The sequence below is a fragment of the Scyliorhinus torazame genome, chromosome 7 (genome assembly GCF_047496885.1).
Source record: "Scyliorhinus torazame isolate Kashiwa2021f chromosome 7, sScyTor2.1, whole genome shotgun sequence".
NCBI classification, from domain to species: Eukaryota; Metazoa; Chordata; class Chondrichthyes; order Carcharhiniformes; family Scyliorhinidae; genus Scyliorhinus; species Scyliorhinus torazame.
This window is the reverse complement of record NC_092713.1, coordinates 259,318,530-259,334,062: the sequence shown is the minus strand read 5'-3', so window position 1 is coordinate 259,334,062 and position 15,533 is coordinate 259,318,530. Positions and strand designations below refer to the sequence as shown.

The following is a 15,533-nucleotide window of genomic DNA, read 5'->3' as shown; positions in this document are numbered from 1 at the left end:
ATTGTTCTCTCCAGAGTTAAAAAGGCAGCTGTACATCTGACACCGAAAAACATGAACTACCAAATATGCCCTGGCCTGAATCAATATTGGCCGTCTGCCAGACCACTCCAGTCAGGGCACAAACTCATTATCGCCAAAGAGAATTTTATGTTCACCCAATTACAGTATTTCTCATAGTACGAAGTCTTACAACACCAGGTTAAAGTCCAACAGGTTTGTTTCGATGTCACTAGCTTTCGGAGCGCTGCTCCTTCCTCAGGTCTCAGTATTTCTCATGTTTACACAAAAGAACAAAAAGACCATACTATGAATATGTAACTAACTTTGAGACAATAGAGATCAACTTTGCAACAGGAAAACGATTATTAAAAGGCCATCAGACTCCATAATTGGCTAATAGCTGGTCAGACATGAGCGTTTCAGAGGGCAATGATCTTGAATCACCCTAGTTAAACAGGAATATCCAGTTTAAGTCTTGAAGAGACAACAGAACTCAGGCAGGTGTGTGTCTGTATCATGTTTCAGCATTAGCAGAACCTGGATAAAAGGAACATTGGAACAGATCGTCAGTGACAACCCAGACACCACCATTAAGTGATCGTGGCCTAGCCAGTCTACTTCACTAGTGCAGATAATACCTAAATCTCAGTCGTGAGTCTGAATCATCTCTGTACTATATTCTCAGATGTCATGACTAAGCTAGCTCTTCGGAATACAGGTGTACTAAATTCAGGTGTCTTTACTGTGTCTAAGCTGAGTGGGCAGGGTCTTGGTCAACACCATTCAATAAGATCAAGGCTGATCTGATTGTGGCTTCAACTCCGCATTCCGCCTCCCCCCAATAACCTTTGACTCCCTCCAATAATCTTTGACTCCCTTGTAAGGCAAGAATCTATTTAGCTCTGCCATAAAAATGTTCAAAGGCCCTCCTCCACCACTCTCCAGGGAAGAGAGTTCCAGACTCACAACCCTCTGCGAGAAAACATTTCTTCTCATCTCCGTCTTAAATGGGCGACTCTTTGGGCTGGATTCTCCGGCTGTTGACCCCGAAATCATGTTCGGCGAATGGCCGGGGAATCATATTTCTGAGCGAATTGGGGGCAATGCTCCGCCCCCTCCAAAGCTCCACCCCCGACCGGCTGAGTTCCCGATGGCACGAGACACATATGGTCTCATCCGTCAGGAACACGGTGTGGCGGTTGCGGACTCAGTCCAGTGCCGCCACAGTCAGGGGAGGACTGATCCGCGGGCAGGGAGGGACTTTAATCGGGGCTGGGGGCACTGTGGTGGGGCTATCCGGGGTATGTGAGCCGGCCGAAATGGCATATCGGCAGCCGGGTGCTCTATGCTGCTGTCTTGCTAGCTCCCAGCAAAATGGGGAATTGGTGGCCGTTTTGCGCTGTTTTCCACCGTTCCAACGCCGGCGTGGGGACATAGTCTCCAAATCGGAGAATCCAGCCCCTTATTTTAAACTATGTTCCCTCATTCTAGTCTCTCCACAAAGGGAACCATCCTCAGCATCTAGCCTGCTGAGACCCTCAGGATCTTTTGTTGAATATGATAAATTTTTTGCTTAGGATTCAAGTTTCGTTGCAACATAACTTCTCCCACACCTTTTGCCACTTCATCAATTTCATCATTTCATCTATTCTTCCATGTCATCTCCTCCCTCCCATAACATCTGTAATCCATTCCCTCCAATGCCATCTACATTCCTCCCATCAATCCCACCCCATCCCTCATGCAGACTCTCTCTTCCACCAGGCTCATTGTTTTTTCATAGAATTTACAGTGCAGAAGGAGGCCATTCGGCCCATCGAGTCTGCACCGGCTCCTGGAAAGAGCACCATACCCAAGGTCAACACCTCCACCCTATCCCCATAACCCAGTAACCCCACCCAACACTAAGGGCAATTTTGAACACTAAGGGCAATTTATCATGGCCAATCCACCTAACTTGCACATCTTTGGACTGTGGGAGGAAACCGGAGCACCCGGAGGAAACCCACGCACACACGGGGAGGATGTGCAAACTCCGCACAGACAGTGACCCAAGCCGGAATCGAACCTGGGACCCTGGAGCTGTGAAGCAATTGTGCTATCCACAAGGCTACTGTGCTGCCGCTTTCCTTCCTCTGCTTTGTTCTCCACCAAGCCTCCACTTCACCCTGCTGCTACCAATCCCTGGCAGTCACATGTGTTACAGTCCTCTCTGTGCACCAGCCACTTAATAAACCCACCAGCAGACATGTCCCTTAAACTGGCCAATCAAATTAGTCCAGACAGACAAAAACTGAGTATTATTAATAATGGATAGAAGAGCAGAGTCAATTTTGAAAACTGCAAAAATCTATTCAATACTTAAAATGCTATTGCGTGCAACTAAATGTTGCTTAGCACCCTTCTTTTACTTAAGCCGTGTGTAGATTAGAACATTTTTTGACCCATTCAGTTTTACGATTCCTAAACACTCACTTTACCATCTTCACAATGCAATGCTCAGAGTAACCTTCCAACTTTGCATGTCCAATGTGAAGCCTTACCTGTTGGGAGCACAAAGTCAGGAAATTCAAATTCCATGTGAATAGCCAGAGCCAATCTCAATTTAATGACACCGTTGCAAGATAGTATCTCTAACACTGCAGCACTCTCTCAGTAGGAAATTTGGTATTGATCATTAGCAAGACAAATAGATTGGTCTGTGAAACTAAGTGCTTAAAATTTTTATCTGTTGCAGATGATTAGTTGTCCAGTCAATCATTCATTATCCAAAATTAAAAGTTTGATAGAGAAAACACTGAGAATTGAAGCGTTACATATATTCACAGTAAATTTGTCAATTGAAAATAAAAAGATTCAAAATTCTATTCTTTTGTGCAGCACTCTGAATATTAAAAATCCTTTTTCTGTTGGCACATTTTACTTATTTAGTATACCGAATTAGATTTTATTCCTGTTTTTATGAACTTGCAGATGTTGTTGTGAAAGGGTTGGAAAATTAAGCATTTTTTCTGTAATCTGTCTAGTGTCATGATATTCATATAAACATATCATGGTGCAATCACACACACACACTGATGGCCAGATCAACGGACCAATCAACACACACGCAACATCACAGCCAATCACCAGTGAGAGCACACGCACTATAAAACAGGGAACACCATAGTTCCCGCTCATTCCAGCAGGAGATAGCTCAGAGCATAGAGCTCACAGCGTGCAACTCAGACATACACCATGTGCTGAGTGCCTCTCGAAGATAGTGTTAGGGCTGGGTCCACAGGTTAACGGGTAAAGTACGAACCACAGCCATGAGTTAACATGTTGTTATCAAGAGTAATAAAACAGATCTACAACTGTGTTGGTTTGTTTGTATAGCGGAACACCCAACATGACATCTAGTTCACATATTAAGCACTTCCAATACAGAAACAAAATGACTGAAGTGGCTGTAAGGGTACCTGAACCTTTGTTGTATTTATTCTCAAGATGTAGTCAGTGGCAAAAGTGCATTTATAATTCGCTAGTTGCTCCAAGATGGCAGTGGGCTCTTCATCAAATCACTGCTGATTTGTGTTGATGGTGCTCCCAGAAAGGTATTCTAGAATATTGACCCAGAACCGTTGAAGGATATGTGTCTTGCATGAGAACATTCCTCCAAAGCAAATTCAACAAGCGTGATTTTTCTTTGGTTCAAAATGCGATCTGCTCTATATTGGGGAGAGCAAATGCAGATTGGCTGACCACTTTGCAGAACACCTTTATTCAATCTGTAAATGTGTCCCGAGCCTCAGGTTGTCTGTCATTTGAATTCTCCACATTGCTCGCATACTGACCTGTCTTCAGTCTCCTGTAGTGTTTCAATAAAGCTCAATATAAACTCGAGGAGTAACACGTCATCTTTCACTTAGGCACTTTACAGCCTTCTGGTATTGCATGGTGTTAATCAATTTCAGACCTTAACCTGTCCCACATTCTGCTTTCTTTCATTTTGCACGTTTCGGTTTTAATTGTTTTTTTGTTGTTGTCTATTTTTGATCTTGGATGGCAACTGTTTATTATTCATTTATATCTCTAGACATATCTTGTTTCTTCACTTGTCCCATGACCACACCCTTTGGCCTTGCACCACCAACGCCTTTTCCATCTAATCTCTCCCAGGCTTCCTTTATGTTCTACCCCCCCTCCCCCCTTCTCCTTCCCAGCACTTGCTTAAAATTTACATTTTTTACTTTTCACAGTTCTGATGAAAAGCCATCGACTGATTCTCTTTCCACAGGTGCCACCTGGTCCGCTGAGTGTTTCCAGCATTTTTTGTTTTTATTTCAGATTTCCAGCATCTGCAGTTTTTTTACTTTTAGAATGAGCACACTCATTATACAATATTCCTCACAGCATTATTCTTAGTGGAATTATAACTCCCTTTCTACCATGTTCCAATATTAAAATACATTCTTCAAACCTTAATATTATGTTAGACTATTGACTCATTGTTCATAGAACAAAGAATTAGAATTTACAGTGCAGAAGGAGGCCATTTGGCCCATTGAGTCTGCATCGGCCCATGGAAAGATCACCCTATGCCCGTAACTCAGTAACCCATCGAATGTTTTTGGACACTAAGGGCAATTTATCATGGCCAACCTGCTCATCTTTGGACTGTGGGAGGAAACCGGAGCACCATGAGAACGTGCAGACGCCGCACAGACAGTGACCCAGCCGGGTATCGAACCTGGACCTGTGAAGCAAATGTGCTAACCACTGTGCCGCTCACAGAAAGGAATATCCTTATTCCTTTATTAGAAATAGTAAAAATGGTGTTCAGTCAAGGCTATCTCTTGAATTAGATTTTTTTGGTAGTTTAAAAGTCTACAGGATGAACCTATCCAAAGACACAAATCTGACCAACACTCTTTTCGCCCCAGAATTCGAGAACAGCAACTGTTTAAAACTAGTCTGTTAGAGGTGTTATAGGTCAGGGACATACAGCCATACATCAGGGACGTGTACTCCAGAGAGATACTGGCACACATCAGGGACGTGCAATCAAGGATACAGACATACGTCACGGATGTGTAATCTAGGGGGATACAGCCACATGTCAGGGGTGTGTAATCCAGGGGGATACAGACACACGTCAGGGATGTGTACACACATCAGGGATATGTAATCTAGGGGTATATAGCGATATGTAATCCGGGGGAATGCGGCCACATATCAGGAACCTGTAATCCAGGGGGAATATGGCCACATATCAGAGATGTGTAATCCAAGGAGGTACAGTCACACATATGGGACGTGCAATCCAGGGGGATGCGGCCACAGTCAGGGATGTGTAATCCAGGGAGATGTTGCTACAAATCAGGGATGTGTAATCCAGGGAAATGCGGCCACTAGTCAGGAATGTGTAATCCAGGGCGATACAGCCACAAAACAACAATGTGTAATCGAGGGAGATGTGGCTACAAATCAGGGATGTGTAACCCAGGGGGATACAGCCACAAGTCAGCGAGGGGGATCAGTGATGTGTAATCCAGGGGGATACAACCACATGTCAAGAATGTGTATTCCAGGGCGGTACAGGAATTCTCCCCACAAAGAAAAGGAGGAAAGTGACTGTAATAACAGTACTGGATGTGATACGACAAGTGACCAGGAATCTTCAGGGAATAAGTACGGGCAGCACGATAGCCTTGTGGGTAGCACAATTGCTTCACAGCTCCAGGGTCCCAGGTTCGATTCCGGCTTGGGTCACTGTCTGTGCGGAGTCTGCACATCCTCCCCGTGTGTGCGTGGGTTTCCTCCGGGTGCTCCAGTTTCCTCACACAGTCCAAAGATGTGCAGGTTAGGTGGATTGGCCATGATAAATTGCCCTTAGTGTCCAAAATTGTCCTTAGTGTTGGGTGGGGTTACTGGGTTATGGGGATAGGGTGGCGGTGTTGACCTTGGGTAGGGTGCTCTTTCCAAGAGCCGGTGCAGACTCGATGGGCCGAATGGCCTCCTTCTGCACTGTAAATTCTATGATAATCTATGAAGTAGCTAACTCAAAATTAACTCCAGGTAGAGGACTGAACAACGGTGAAAGTGTAGAGGATCACTGGAACAATCTTCCAATCTCTAACCAATGGACAATTAGGCAATATAATTCTCAACTTTATTTTATAAACTACTGGTTAAATACTGTATTAATTCTTGCTTATGTCAAATAAAGTCATAACTACTACCAACATAGTGTCAGCATTTAACAACTGAACTGACAATCCAAAGGAGTTACACTATTACCAACTGCCTATAAAATATGAAAAGAAATAAACATATGTAAGAATTGGTATATATATATTCCTTTTCGATGTTTCATCTTTTAAAGTTGATAAGTGTAAGTGACAGGGTACAATTGCATTGATAAATTGGAATGTATGTGGAACACAATACTGAATAGCAGACATGAATGGTGAAATAATGACAGCATCAGATATTATCAACTTTTACTCCATAAAAAAACAGGACCCAGAACTCAAGTTGACATTACAACTCTAAAGAATATTTGCTTTGGGTTTCTATAAAGAATATTTGCTTTGGGTTTCTATAAACAGTGTAGCTTACAGGTATCTAACATTTCCAAACTGGTTAACGTAGAAATTTCATGGACCTAATTTTCTGAGTCATAGGTACTCATCATTTAAAGATAAAAGAGGATTAAAGGGAAAATAAGAGAAACAAAATGGGTAATGCTGAGAGTGGTCAATAAGCCCACTTTGGTCCTTGGATTATTCTATGCTGCAAATCAGTTTAAACATCACAAATTTACAAATTTGGAAGAATTTGAACATTGACTAAACTAACTGAAAAAATAAAACAATAATCATTCATTCAAAAAGGTAAAGTGAAAATAGATGAGGTATTGTCAGTCCCCTTATGCAGTTTACTGAGTATTCGATTCAAAGCACCACTGCATTTGTACGAGATTGCTGCTTGCCATGTAGTTAATGCCGTCAAAACATGTGTAACAAATTACTCCTAAATATAGTTAAGAAGGCAAATCTAGAAGACTCATTTCATTGAACATTTGGATCCGAGCTGCTATACTGAAGTATGCTAGGATTGGCAAACACATGGGATACAAGAGTAACAAAGTGTGGAAACAGTTGCATGCATTATGTAGAAAATAGTTAACTCAATGACTTGATTGCTTAAGGAGATAGAAGAGAATCATGCACTTGAACATACAATAAATAAAATTCAGGTCTTCTACAGGTAGCAAAAACCCTTCCACACCCCAGTACAGAATAAAGATCATGAAATGTATACAAAAATGTACTTTTTAGGACAGAAAAGAAACAATAGATTATTAACATAATCCTTGCTGGTACTTCAGGAACATTAATATACAACTGTTACCTTACCACAGGGATCTTCTGAACAATCATGGGCGAGCATCACTTTTTCCAGGCTTGCAGTGAATGATTTGTGGGTGAGCTTGCTAGGGAAAGCATGAATCCATGCTCAAAGACTTGGTTTAAACTATACATGGGCAGGCCCTGACCAAGGCTTGACTGAGAATTTCAAGAGTGTCTAGAAATTGAGATCTTTAATCAGGCCCCATGACGAGGTTGGAACTTTAGTCTTATTATAAGATTTTTCATTAAATTTGTCCCAGATGATATGTTAAATTCAAATTTGTAAGATGGCATTGCAATCCCTTATACTTTCTACTACACACCTCTTTAATTTTCTCTATAAATTTAGGCAAATCATTTTTACATCCATTAAATAGAACACTATTATCAAATAACTGCTACATATGATCGTAAAAAAAGATTTACACTTGACACCTTCTGGATACAAGCGGCTATTAGCCTCTTTAGTATCAGTCTGCAAGTGACCACAAGTTACATACATATTTCTATTAAAACGGACTTCATGGTGTCAATTAAATACAAGTTTGATGTGGGTTGAATATGATTGCCTTTTGGTCCATTTATAAATTCTTAAAAACAGTTTTGCTGATAGTTTAAGTTTGTCTTTTCTCACTGAACAATTCCCTCATAATTTCAATCCAAATTAGATAGCTTACAGAATTTATATATGACTTTCACACACTATTCCATCTGCTTTGCTTATCTGTATCTTGGGTAGATTCTCTTCACTTTGTTCAAGTTGGCTGCTTCCTTGGGATAGTGTGTCAATGCTCTGTTTTTCTGATTGAGAATGTACTGAAACTTGAACAGCAATCTCTTGGCACTCCTCATGCACATATGAATCATCCGATTCTCCGGCAGGTGAACTGCTGCGTTGTATTTCAGTATCAATAATGTAAATCTCCTCATTGCCCCCAACTGCCTGACCATCTTTATTTTCTTCATTTGCGGCCTGCTCTGCATCCTCCATCCATACAGCCTCAATGATATCCTCCACAAAGGCTCTGCAGTTCAAGATAAGAGGTGGCAGAGGAATGCTACGAGCAAGTTCTTCAATGTACCTGGCAAACTCCATGGTCTTAAACTGAGTTACTTTGGCCAATTCAAGAGTCTTTGCAGATGTGATAATAGGAATGCGTTTGGCAATTTCAAATGCCTTCTGTAATTTTTCTGCTCCTTCCATCTTGAAGAAGTCATTGATTGCTTTTTCAGTTTTCCTGAGGTGACTGCTCATCATACAGAGGCGAGTGATGTTCAATATCATAACAATCGTGAAAGCAATGAGGCAAACTATCATATAATAAACACCCATGTCGCCTGTGGTGAAGACAACACGCAAGGTGACTGTGTAATTTAAGGTGCCATGAGAGTTTCTTGCGACACACGTGTAACGACCGCGATCAGCAAACGTAATACTGGTGATGTTTAGTTCTCCACTGTCTGAAATAAGCCATTTTCCATCTGTATAATGCAGAAGGGGAAACCAGATTTTGTAAGGACACAATCATAGAAATATTTTCATTTTACATTTTGTAGACCTGGCAACAAGATTTAGACTTTCTACAATTTTAATTACCTAGAGCAAAAGGGCGATTATAGACAAATTCACTAAGAAATGGGGAGGGACTTGGCTTCGGACACCACTGAATTTTCTGACTGATAGTGATGATGAATTTGGCAATGACGAGTTCAGAGACATGTGTGAAGACATGGGACATTATGGTCATGAATATCACAGCTGAAAGTGCTTTCAGCAAGAGATACTGAAAGATATCATGCAATGATCAATGAAATGCAACATAAAATTTTCATTAATCAACCAGGCTGAGAGTTGACAACAATGAGTGGTGCAAGCAAAGAATTTATTCTGATTGGTTGAAGGTCCGTCAATTAGTCTATGGCTGAAATCCAAATGCCTATGTTGTGCAATAATCCCCAGGCTTTTGAATGAATGCAATTTCAAGCACATTTAATTTCTTTGCATGCAGGGAGACAGGCTTTATTCAAGGCTGATGTCTCAGACAATTTGGAGAACACAGATGTATCATACAAATGCGGAAGCAAAGTACTCATTTAGTACCTCTGCTATGCCCTGTGTCTCCATCAGAAGATTTTTTTTGGTCTCCAATTGGCTTCACACTTCCTTTGACTATCCACTTACTGTTTATAATTGACATTATGAATTCATTTTTATGTTATTCACTAGAATTAAAAAATATTTTTATTTGTATAGTGCCTTTCACAATCACTGGACATCCTGAAACACTTTACAGCCAATAAAGACATTTTGAAGTGTAGCCATCGCTATAATGTACGACACATGGCAGAGCCAACTTGAGCATAGCAAGCACTCGCAAACAGAAAGTTTATAGTGACCAGATAAATATTTTTGTGATGCTGGTTTGGCTACAAATATTGGTTAGGGCACTGGGGATAACTCCACTGCTCTTCTTTGAAATAGTGGCACCTGGTAGTGCCCTTGATTTAATATTTCTTCTGAAAGACAAAGCCTCTGAGAGTGCAGCACTCCCTCCGTTGCTAATCTATTCTCATACTCTCTCTTTGCCCCCTTTTTCTTTCTTGCATGTTTGTACTGCACTAGTGCAGGGTGTAACTAAAAATGTTCAACATTTTCAGGCATTTTCTAAAGGTGCAATTGCAATAATTTGCCTATTTTCAAAGGTTTGTGCCACAGAATATACTCTGCAAAATATGAAAATATCTTTTAATTCCCCAGCAGCAGAAAATGATGCTGTTGTCAATCTCTCCAAGCTCAACATGAACTTAAAAACATTTACAGAACAGAATGTCCTACATATAGTAGGAGAGGTACTGGAGACCATAAGACATAGGACCAGAATTAGGCCACTCAGCCAATCGAGTCTGCTCCGCCATTCAATCATGGCTGATATTTTTCTCATCCACATTCTCCTGCCTTCTCCCCATAATCCCTGATCCCCTTATTAATCAAGAATCTATCTATCTCTGTCTTAAAGACATTCAGTGATTTGGCCTCCCCAGCCTTCTGCGGCCTCCACAGTAGTACTGATTTGCAAACACCAATACTGGCACTGCAAGCCTGCAATTAAAATATGTTGCCTTCCCTAAAACTAACAATTAACACCTTAACAGGCCATAATTCATTTTTAAGCACAATTCTTCCAATAACATCAATTCTTCATATTATTTTGTGCGTTTATAAAGTAATAAATCACATATTAAGCATTTGTTCGAAAATAAAGTGATCAATAATTTGTAGTTGAGTGATCTAAACTTCACTTTTTACCTGTTTCTCCAGTTTCTTCCAACAGATCTCCCTTTGAGTTGTACCACATAATATTTTGCAACTGGCTGCTGTTCACATTGCATTCAATTAACACACTGGTCCCTTCCTTCACTATTAGGTCACGGTGCGCTGGTAGGCTTGACAGAGATCCTGCATTTGCCACAGAACTGACCCTTTCTGTATTGACATAACTGTGATTTGCACCATTGTATAATGTGCAAACAAATGTGCAGCAGTTGAAAAACAACGATAGTATTAAACCTGAGTGCTTCATTGGAAAATATTTAGGTCTTCAGCATTTACAAGAAACAAGTCTATACACATGTAAATCTACTGCAACTCCAATGCAACTTGATACAAGTTTCATGTGTAGATACGGGTTTCCCAACAATCAGTTCATAATGCTCGCTCGCCGGTTTTGTGGTAGCCACATGGAGCCCAGATCAGATTCTCACATGTACATACATCCACGCTCAATTAAAAACCTGCAATAATAAAAACAGAAATTCATGAACACATATGTATGACAAAGAGGCTTTTCATAAGGTAATCACAAGGTAACATACTCAAGTTTATTAATATTACATTCCTTTTCTAAGCACAACAAAAGTATAAAGGGCATTCACTGGAAAACAGATTTTCTCTTACAAATGAGGCTGGATGAATAGCTCAGCCTTCTCTGCTCCAGGCAAAACACCCCCAGCCTATCCAGTCTCTCTTAATACCTGAAACACTCCAGCCCAGGCAATATGCTGGTGAATCTCCTCTGCATCCTCTCCAGTGTAATCACTTATTTTCGATAGGGTGATGACCAGAACTGCACATAGTACTCCAGCTGGTGCCTAACCAGCATTTTATACAGTTCCAACATAAACCTCCCTGCTCTTATCTTCAATGCCTTGGTTAATAGAGGCAATAATCCCATAAGCTTTCTTAACCACCTTATCTACCTGCCCTGCTGTCTTCTATGGACATGCACACCAAGGTCACTTTGATCCTCTGTACGTCCTAGGGTCCAACCATTCATTCTCCAAGTCACACACCATCCTGACTTGGAATTGCACTTCATTCATCATTGCTGGGTCAAAATTTTGGAAATTGTCCTCAGAGCACCTTCACCACACAGAATGCAGCAGGTTCAAGAAGTCCCCCCATGTTTCATAGGAGCTATAAACTAGGGGCTGGGTTTACGCATCAACTTGAGTGTTACAATAAAGCTCCAGGGCAATGTTAAAGTTGGTGCATAAACAGGAAGCAGTTCAGTTGGCTAATTTCCCATCGAACCACACAGAGCAAACAAAGTCCCCAAGCCAAGCAGTTTCCTCCGATCCTGCTGTGTTGAGTGCAGATAGGTCTCCGCTGAGTCTGTGGATTGGGCATTATTCTATGATGTAGTGCATTGTTTGCTCTCTCCCACAGACATATGGGGGCTGGCACTCATGCCCCATTTGTGGAGATTGGCCAAGCAGGGGCCGTGGACAATCCAGAACCAGTCACGGGTGGACCACTCTTTCCTTGGAAGGTTAAAGCAGGCAGCTGTTGGGTTGGGTGAGACCAGATGCGTGTTTGTCATGTCCAATGATTCTCATTTATTTGTTCAGGTGGAATTTGCGCTAAAGTCCTGTGAGGGAAGGATTTCCAGATTGGCTTTCTTGATGGGAGTCGCACCTTGGGTGGGCTGAATAGACCAGCATGAATTGGCAGGTTGGCGGCATTGCAAACTTTTTCTATGATTTTTTGGGTTGTTGCAAGTCGGCAGACATGTGGAGGATGTTTGCCAGGACAGGGAGCCAAGGGTGTGGTGTTGAGCATGGTGTTCTAATAATGGTACGCATGGTAGCATTCAGCTCAGTGTCAACTCTGTGTATGTGATGATTTTGACCAAAAAGGAGTGCAGCATTCTGCAACTGAGTATGAGAGTGTGATTGCTGAGGTTTGGAGGGTGGTGGTATCAGCAGATCACATTGAGCTGGCTAGTTTGGCAATGAAGTTATTTCTAAACTTGACCTTGACTGCAGTTGTTTTTAGATATTCCCAGGTCAATATCCTGTCTAACGTAACTCCGAGGTATGTCGGAGTTGGGTGGTGCTTTAACTTGTAGCCATTCATTTGGATGTTAAACTCGTTATGGTATTGTATTGTAAAGATGGAATAAGCTGGATACTGTTTTTGCAGGGTTTGGCTTGAGTCACCATGTGTTGCAGTATTGCTCAAGTTTTGACAGTTCCTCGTTTAGGGTCGGATCCAACGTGTCGAAGTCGGGGGCTTGAGTTGCAAGGCAGATGTCGTCGGTATGTGTGAATTTTAGGGAGGTCGTTTTTGGAAGATCATTGGCCTACAAGTTTAACAGGGTTGGAGCCAGTACTGAATTTTGGTGGAGTCCATTGGTTTGTCATATTTATGTACTTTTTGCCTGTTCAAGGTGAACTCTGAACCTTCCTTTTTTAAATTAATTTACAGGATGTGGGTGTCACTGACTAGGCCTGCATTTATTGCCCATCCCTAGTTGTCCTTGAGAAGGTGGTGGTGAGCTGCCTTGATTGTTCAACTGTGTTCTGATGCTTTTAGTTGCCCGGGGTGGGGAGAGGGCCTGTGGCAGCTTCAGGAGGAGGCCAGTGTGCCAAACGGTGTCATAGGCGGATGTGGGGGTCAAGGAACACAGAACCTGTCTTCAGGTTTTTCTGAAAGTCATTTTCAATGCAGATGGTAAGGGGCCAGTACCCGTTCTCCTGTGCGGTGGTCCTTGTGGAAACCAGCTTGGTCAACGCTGAGGACTCCTATGATTGGAGATATGCACTAAAGGATGAAGCATTCAATGATTTTATATGGGACTGACAAGAGAAAGATTGGATGGTAGTTATCTGTGAGTATGGGGTCTTTTCCAGGTTTTGCCATGGCAATGACATTTGCTGTCTGCTATTTATTTGGAATGATATTGAAATTTATGACCATCGTGTAAAACATTTCTATTTTTTGGTGCTGTCCACCTGTGCTGCCACCAGTCATGATCTGTGAATTTGCACTTTAAAGTATTTGTGTATTTCCTATCCCCAATTTTTCTTCACGTTTTTTACATTGAACTGTATAGGTCACTTATCTGTCTAGCCTGAATAGGAACTGCAATGAGCCAATTGTTCCTCCATTGGTCTTATTTCAAACATGGTTCCATTTGTAGTACTTTTGCCAGAGTTAGAAGGTCAATGGTTCAAGCTCCAACCTTGAAATTTGGGCACATAATCTAGCCCTACTCTTCAATGCAGTACTAAGGGACCATTGCATTGCTGAGCAGGATTTTGCAGCATGTCCTGGTGGCAAAACCTTCCCATCCCACCGAAGGCGACCCCCTGCGGCGGGTTCTCCAGTGGCGGGATAGGTGAGACACACATAAAATACAGTAGACATCGGCGGGATCGGATGATCCCACTGTTGGCCAATGGCAAGCCGCCTCTGCCAATGGAAAACAGGCCACGGAGGGGCCAGAAAATATCTATTATCTTTGAGAAATTAAAGCGAGGATTACTTCTCTCACTGGCGTAAAAGATCCCATGACACTAATCTGAAGAGAAGCTGGGGAATTCACACCGGTGTCCTGATCAATACTTATTCCTCAACTGCCATCTATAAAACAGATTACCACCTATCCTATTCATATATTTGTCAAAATGCCCCTTAAACGTCACTATTGTACCTGCTTCCACCACCTCCACCGGCAGAGAGTTCCAGGCACCCACTACCCTCTGTGTAAAAAAACATTTCCCTTACACATCTCCTCTAAACTTTGCCCTTGCACCTAAAACCTATGTCCCTTGTAGTGCATACACTAGCTGACATTTCCTGGACTGCAACAGTTTAAAAAGCTGCAAAGAACTTTTGGTGCCCTGAGATTGCAAAATATACTGTCAGTCTTCTTCAGCAAAAATCATGCAGACGCCCACTTGCCACACTAATTGGCAGATTTTATTTGTGGTCCAGTTGTTTTAACTCCCTGGGTCCCTAAAAAGACTTTGGAAATTCCAAGTCAAACGGCCATTTTAATTTCAAACAGGAAAGACTTTTAGAAAATGTCAAAAAGCTGAAATAATTATTGCTGCAACCGTACAGCTCCTCTCAACGCCCCTCTGCAAAGAAAACCTACATTCGTTCAATCGGGTTTACATAGCTGCAAACGACAAATGCTCAAACCAACTGAATGTAAATTACTGGCTCTAGAAATCGTGTATTAAATGAAAACAGTTTAATGTGTGGACGTTTTGATCGGCAGTTGCAGATGTTGCACTGACAACGGTAGTGAAGTCAATGGAAGAATTCCACTGTCCTGGCGATAGGGTTAACCGCGGTTAAATTATATGACTAAATATCTAAATAACTGACAATAACACAAATCCGTCAATCGCTAGAGCTTCCTGCCAACTAACCTCCAATCCCATTGTTTTTCTCTTCGCTGGATGCACCAGCAGGCTCATGCGCATTGAAGTGTTTACGGGTCCGCCCCGCCACAGACGGCGCTGCGTAGGGAGGATACTGTGGAGCAGACGCACTGAATTGTTTAGTCGGCCCCGCCAGAAGGCTATGCGCGAGAGGATGCTGCGGAGCATGCGCGCTGAATACCGATTACCTTCCTGTGTCTGTCCCTCCGCAGGGGGTGCTAAAATACATTCCTGCCCTTTAACCATAAAACAGAGCTAACTCCCTGAATTTGAACGAGAACACATTTGTTGTATATGCCTACTGTGATCTCAGACTCAAAGTCAACACGTAGACATGTTCAATTTATGATCCTTGAGGTTCGACATGTCTCGTGACAGGACTGAAAAGGTGCGCACGCATGC

General features: G+C 42.1%; 1 protein-coding gene across 1 annotated transcript; it reads right to left on the bottom strand.

Annotated features, from left to right (window-relative positions):
- Positions 1-6,473: 6,473 nt before the first annotated feature.
- Positions 6,474-15,521, bottom strand: LOC140426990 (microfibril-associated glycoprotein 3-like). Its single transcript, XM_072512345.1, has 3 exons — positions 15,120-15,521; positions 10,705-11,189; positions 6,474-8,879 (listed from the first exon to the last, which is right to left on the bottom strand). Exons 2-3 carry the CDS (start codon positions 10,976-10,978, stop codon positions 8,080-8,082), a joined length of 1,074 nt encoding a protein of 357 aa, XP_072368446.1. The 5' UTR covers positions 10,979-11,189; positions 15,120-15,521; the 3' UTR covers positions 6,474-8,079.
- Between the last annotated feature and the right edge of the window lie 12 nt (positions 15,522-15,533).

Bases quoted from the DNA above. Each gene is read 5' to 3' on its own strand.
- LOC140426990 (XM_072512345.1), bottom strand. From the start codon at position 10,978: ATGAAGCACTCAGGTTTAATACTATCGTTGTTTTTCAACTGCTGCACA. The intron at 8,880-10,704 runs GTAAAAAGTGAA...TGCATTATACAG, and splicing joins GGAAGAAACTGGAGAAACAG to ATGGAAAATGGCTTATTTCA.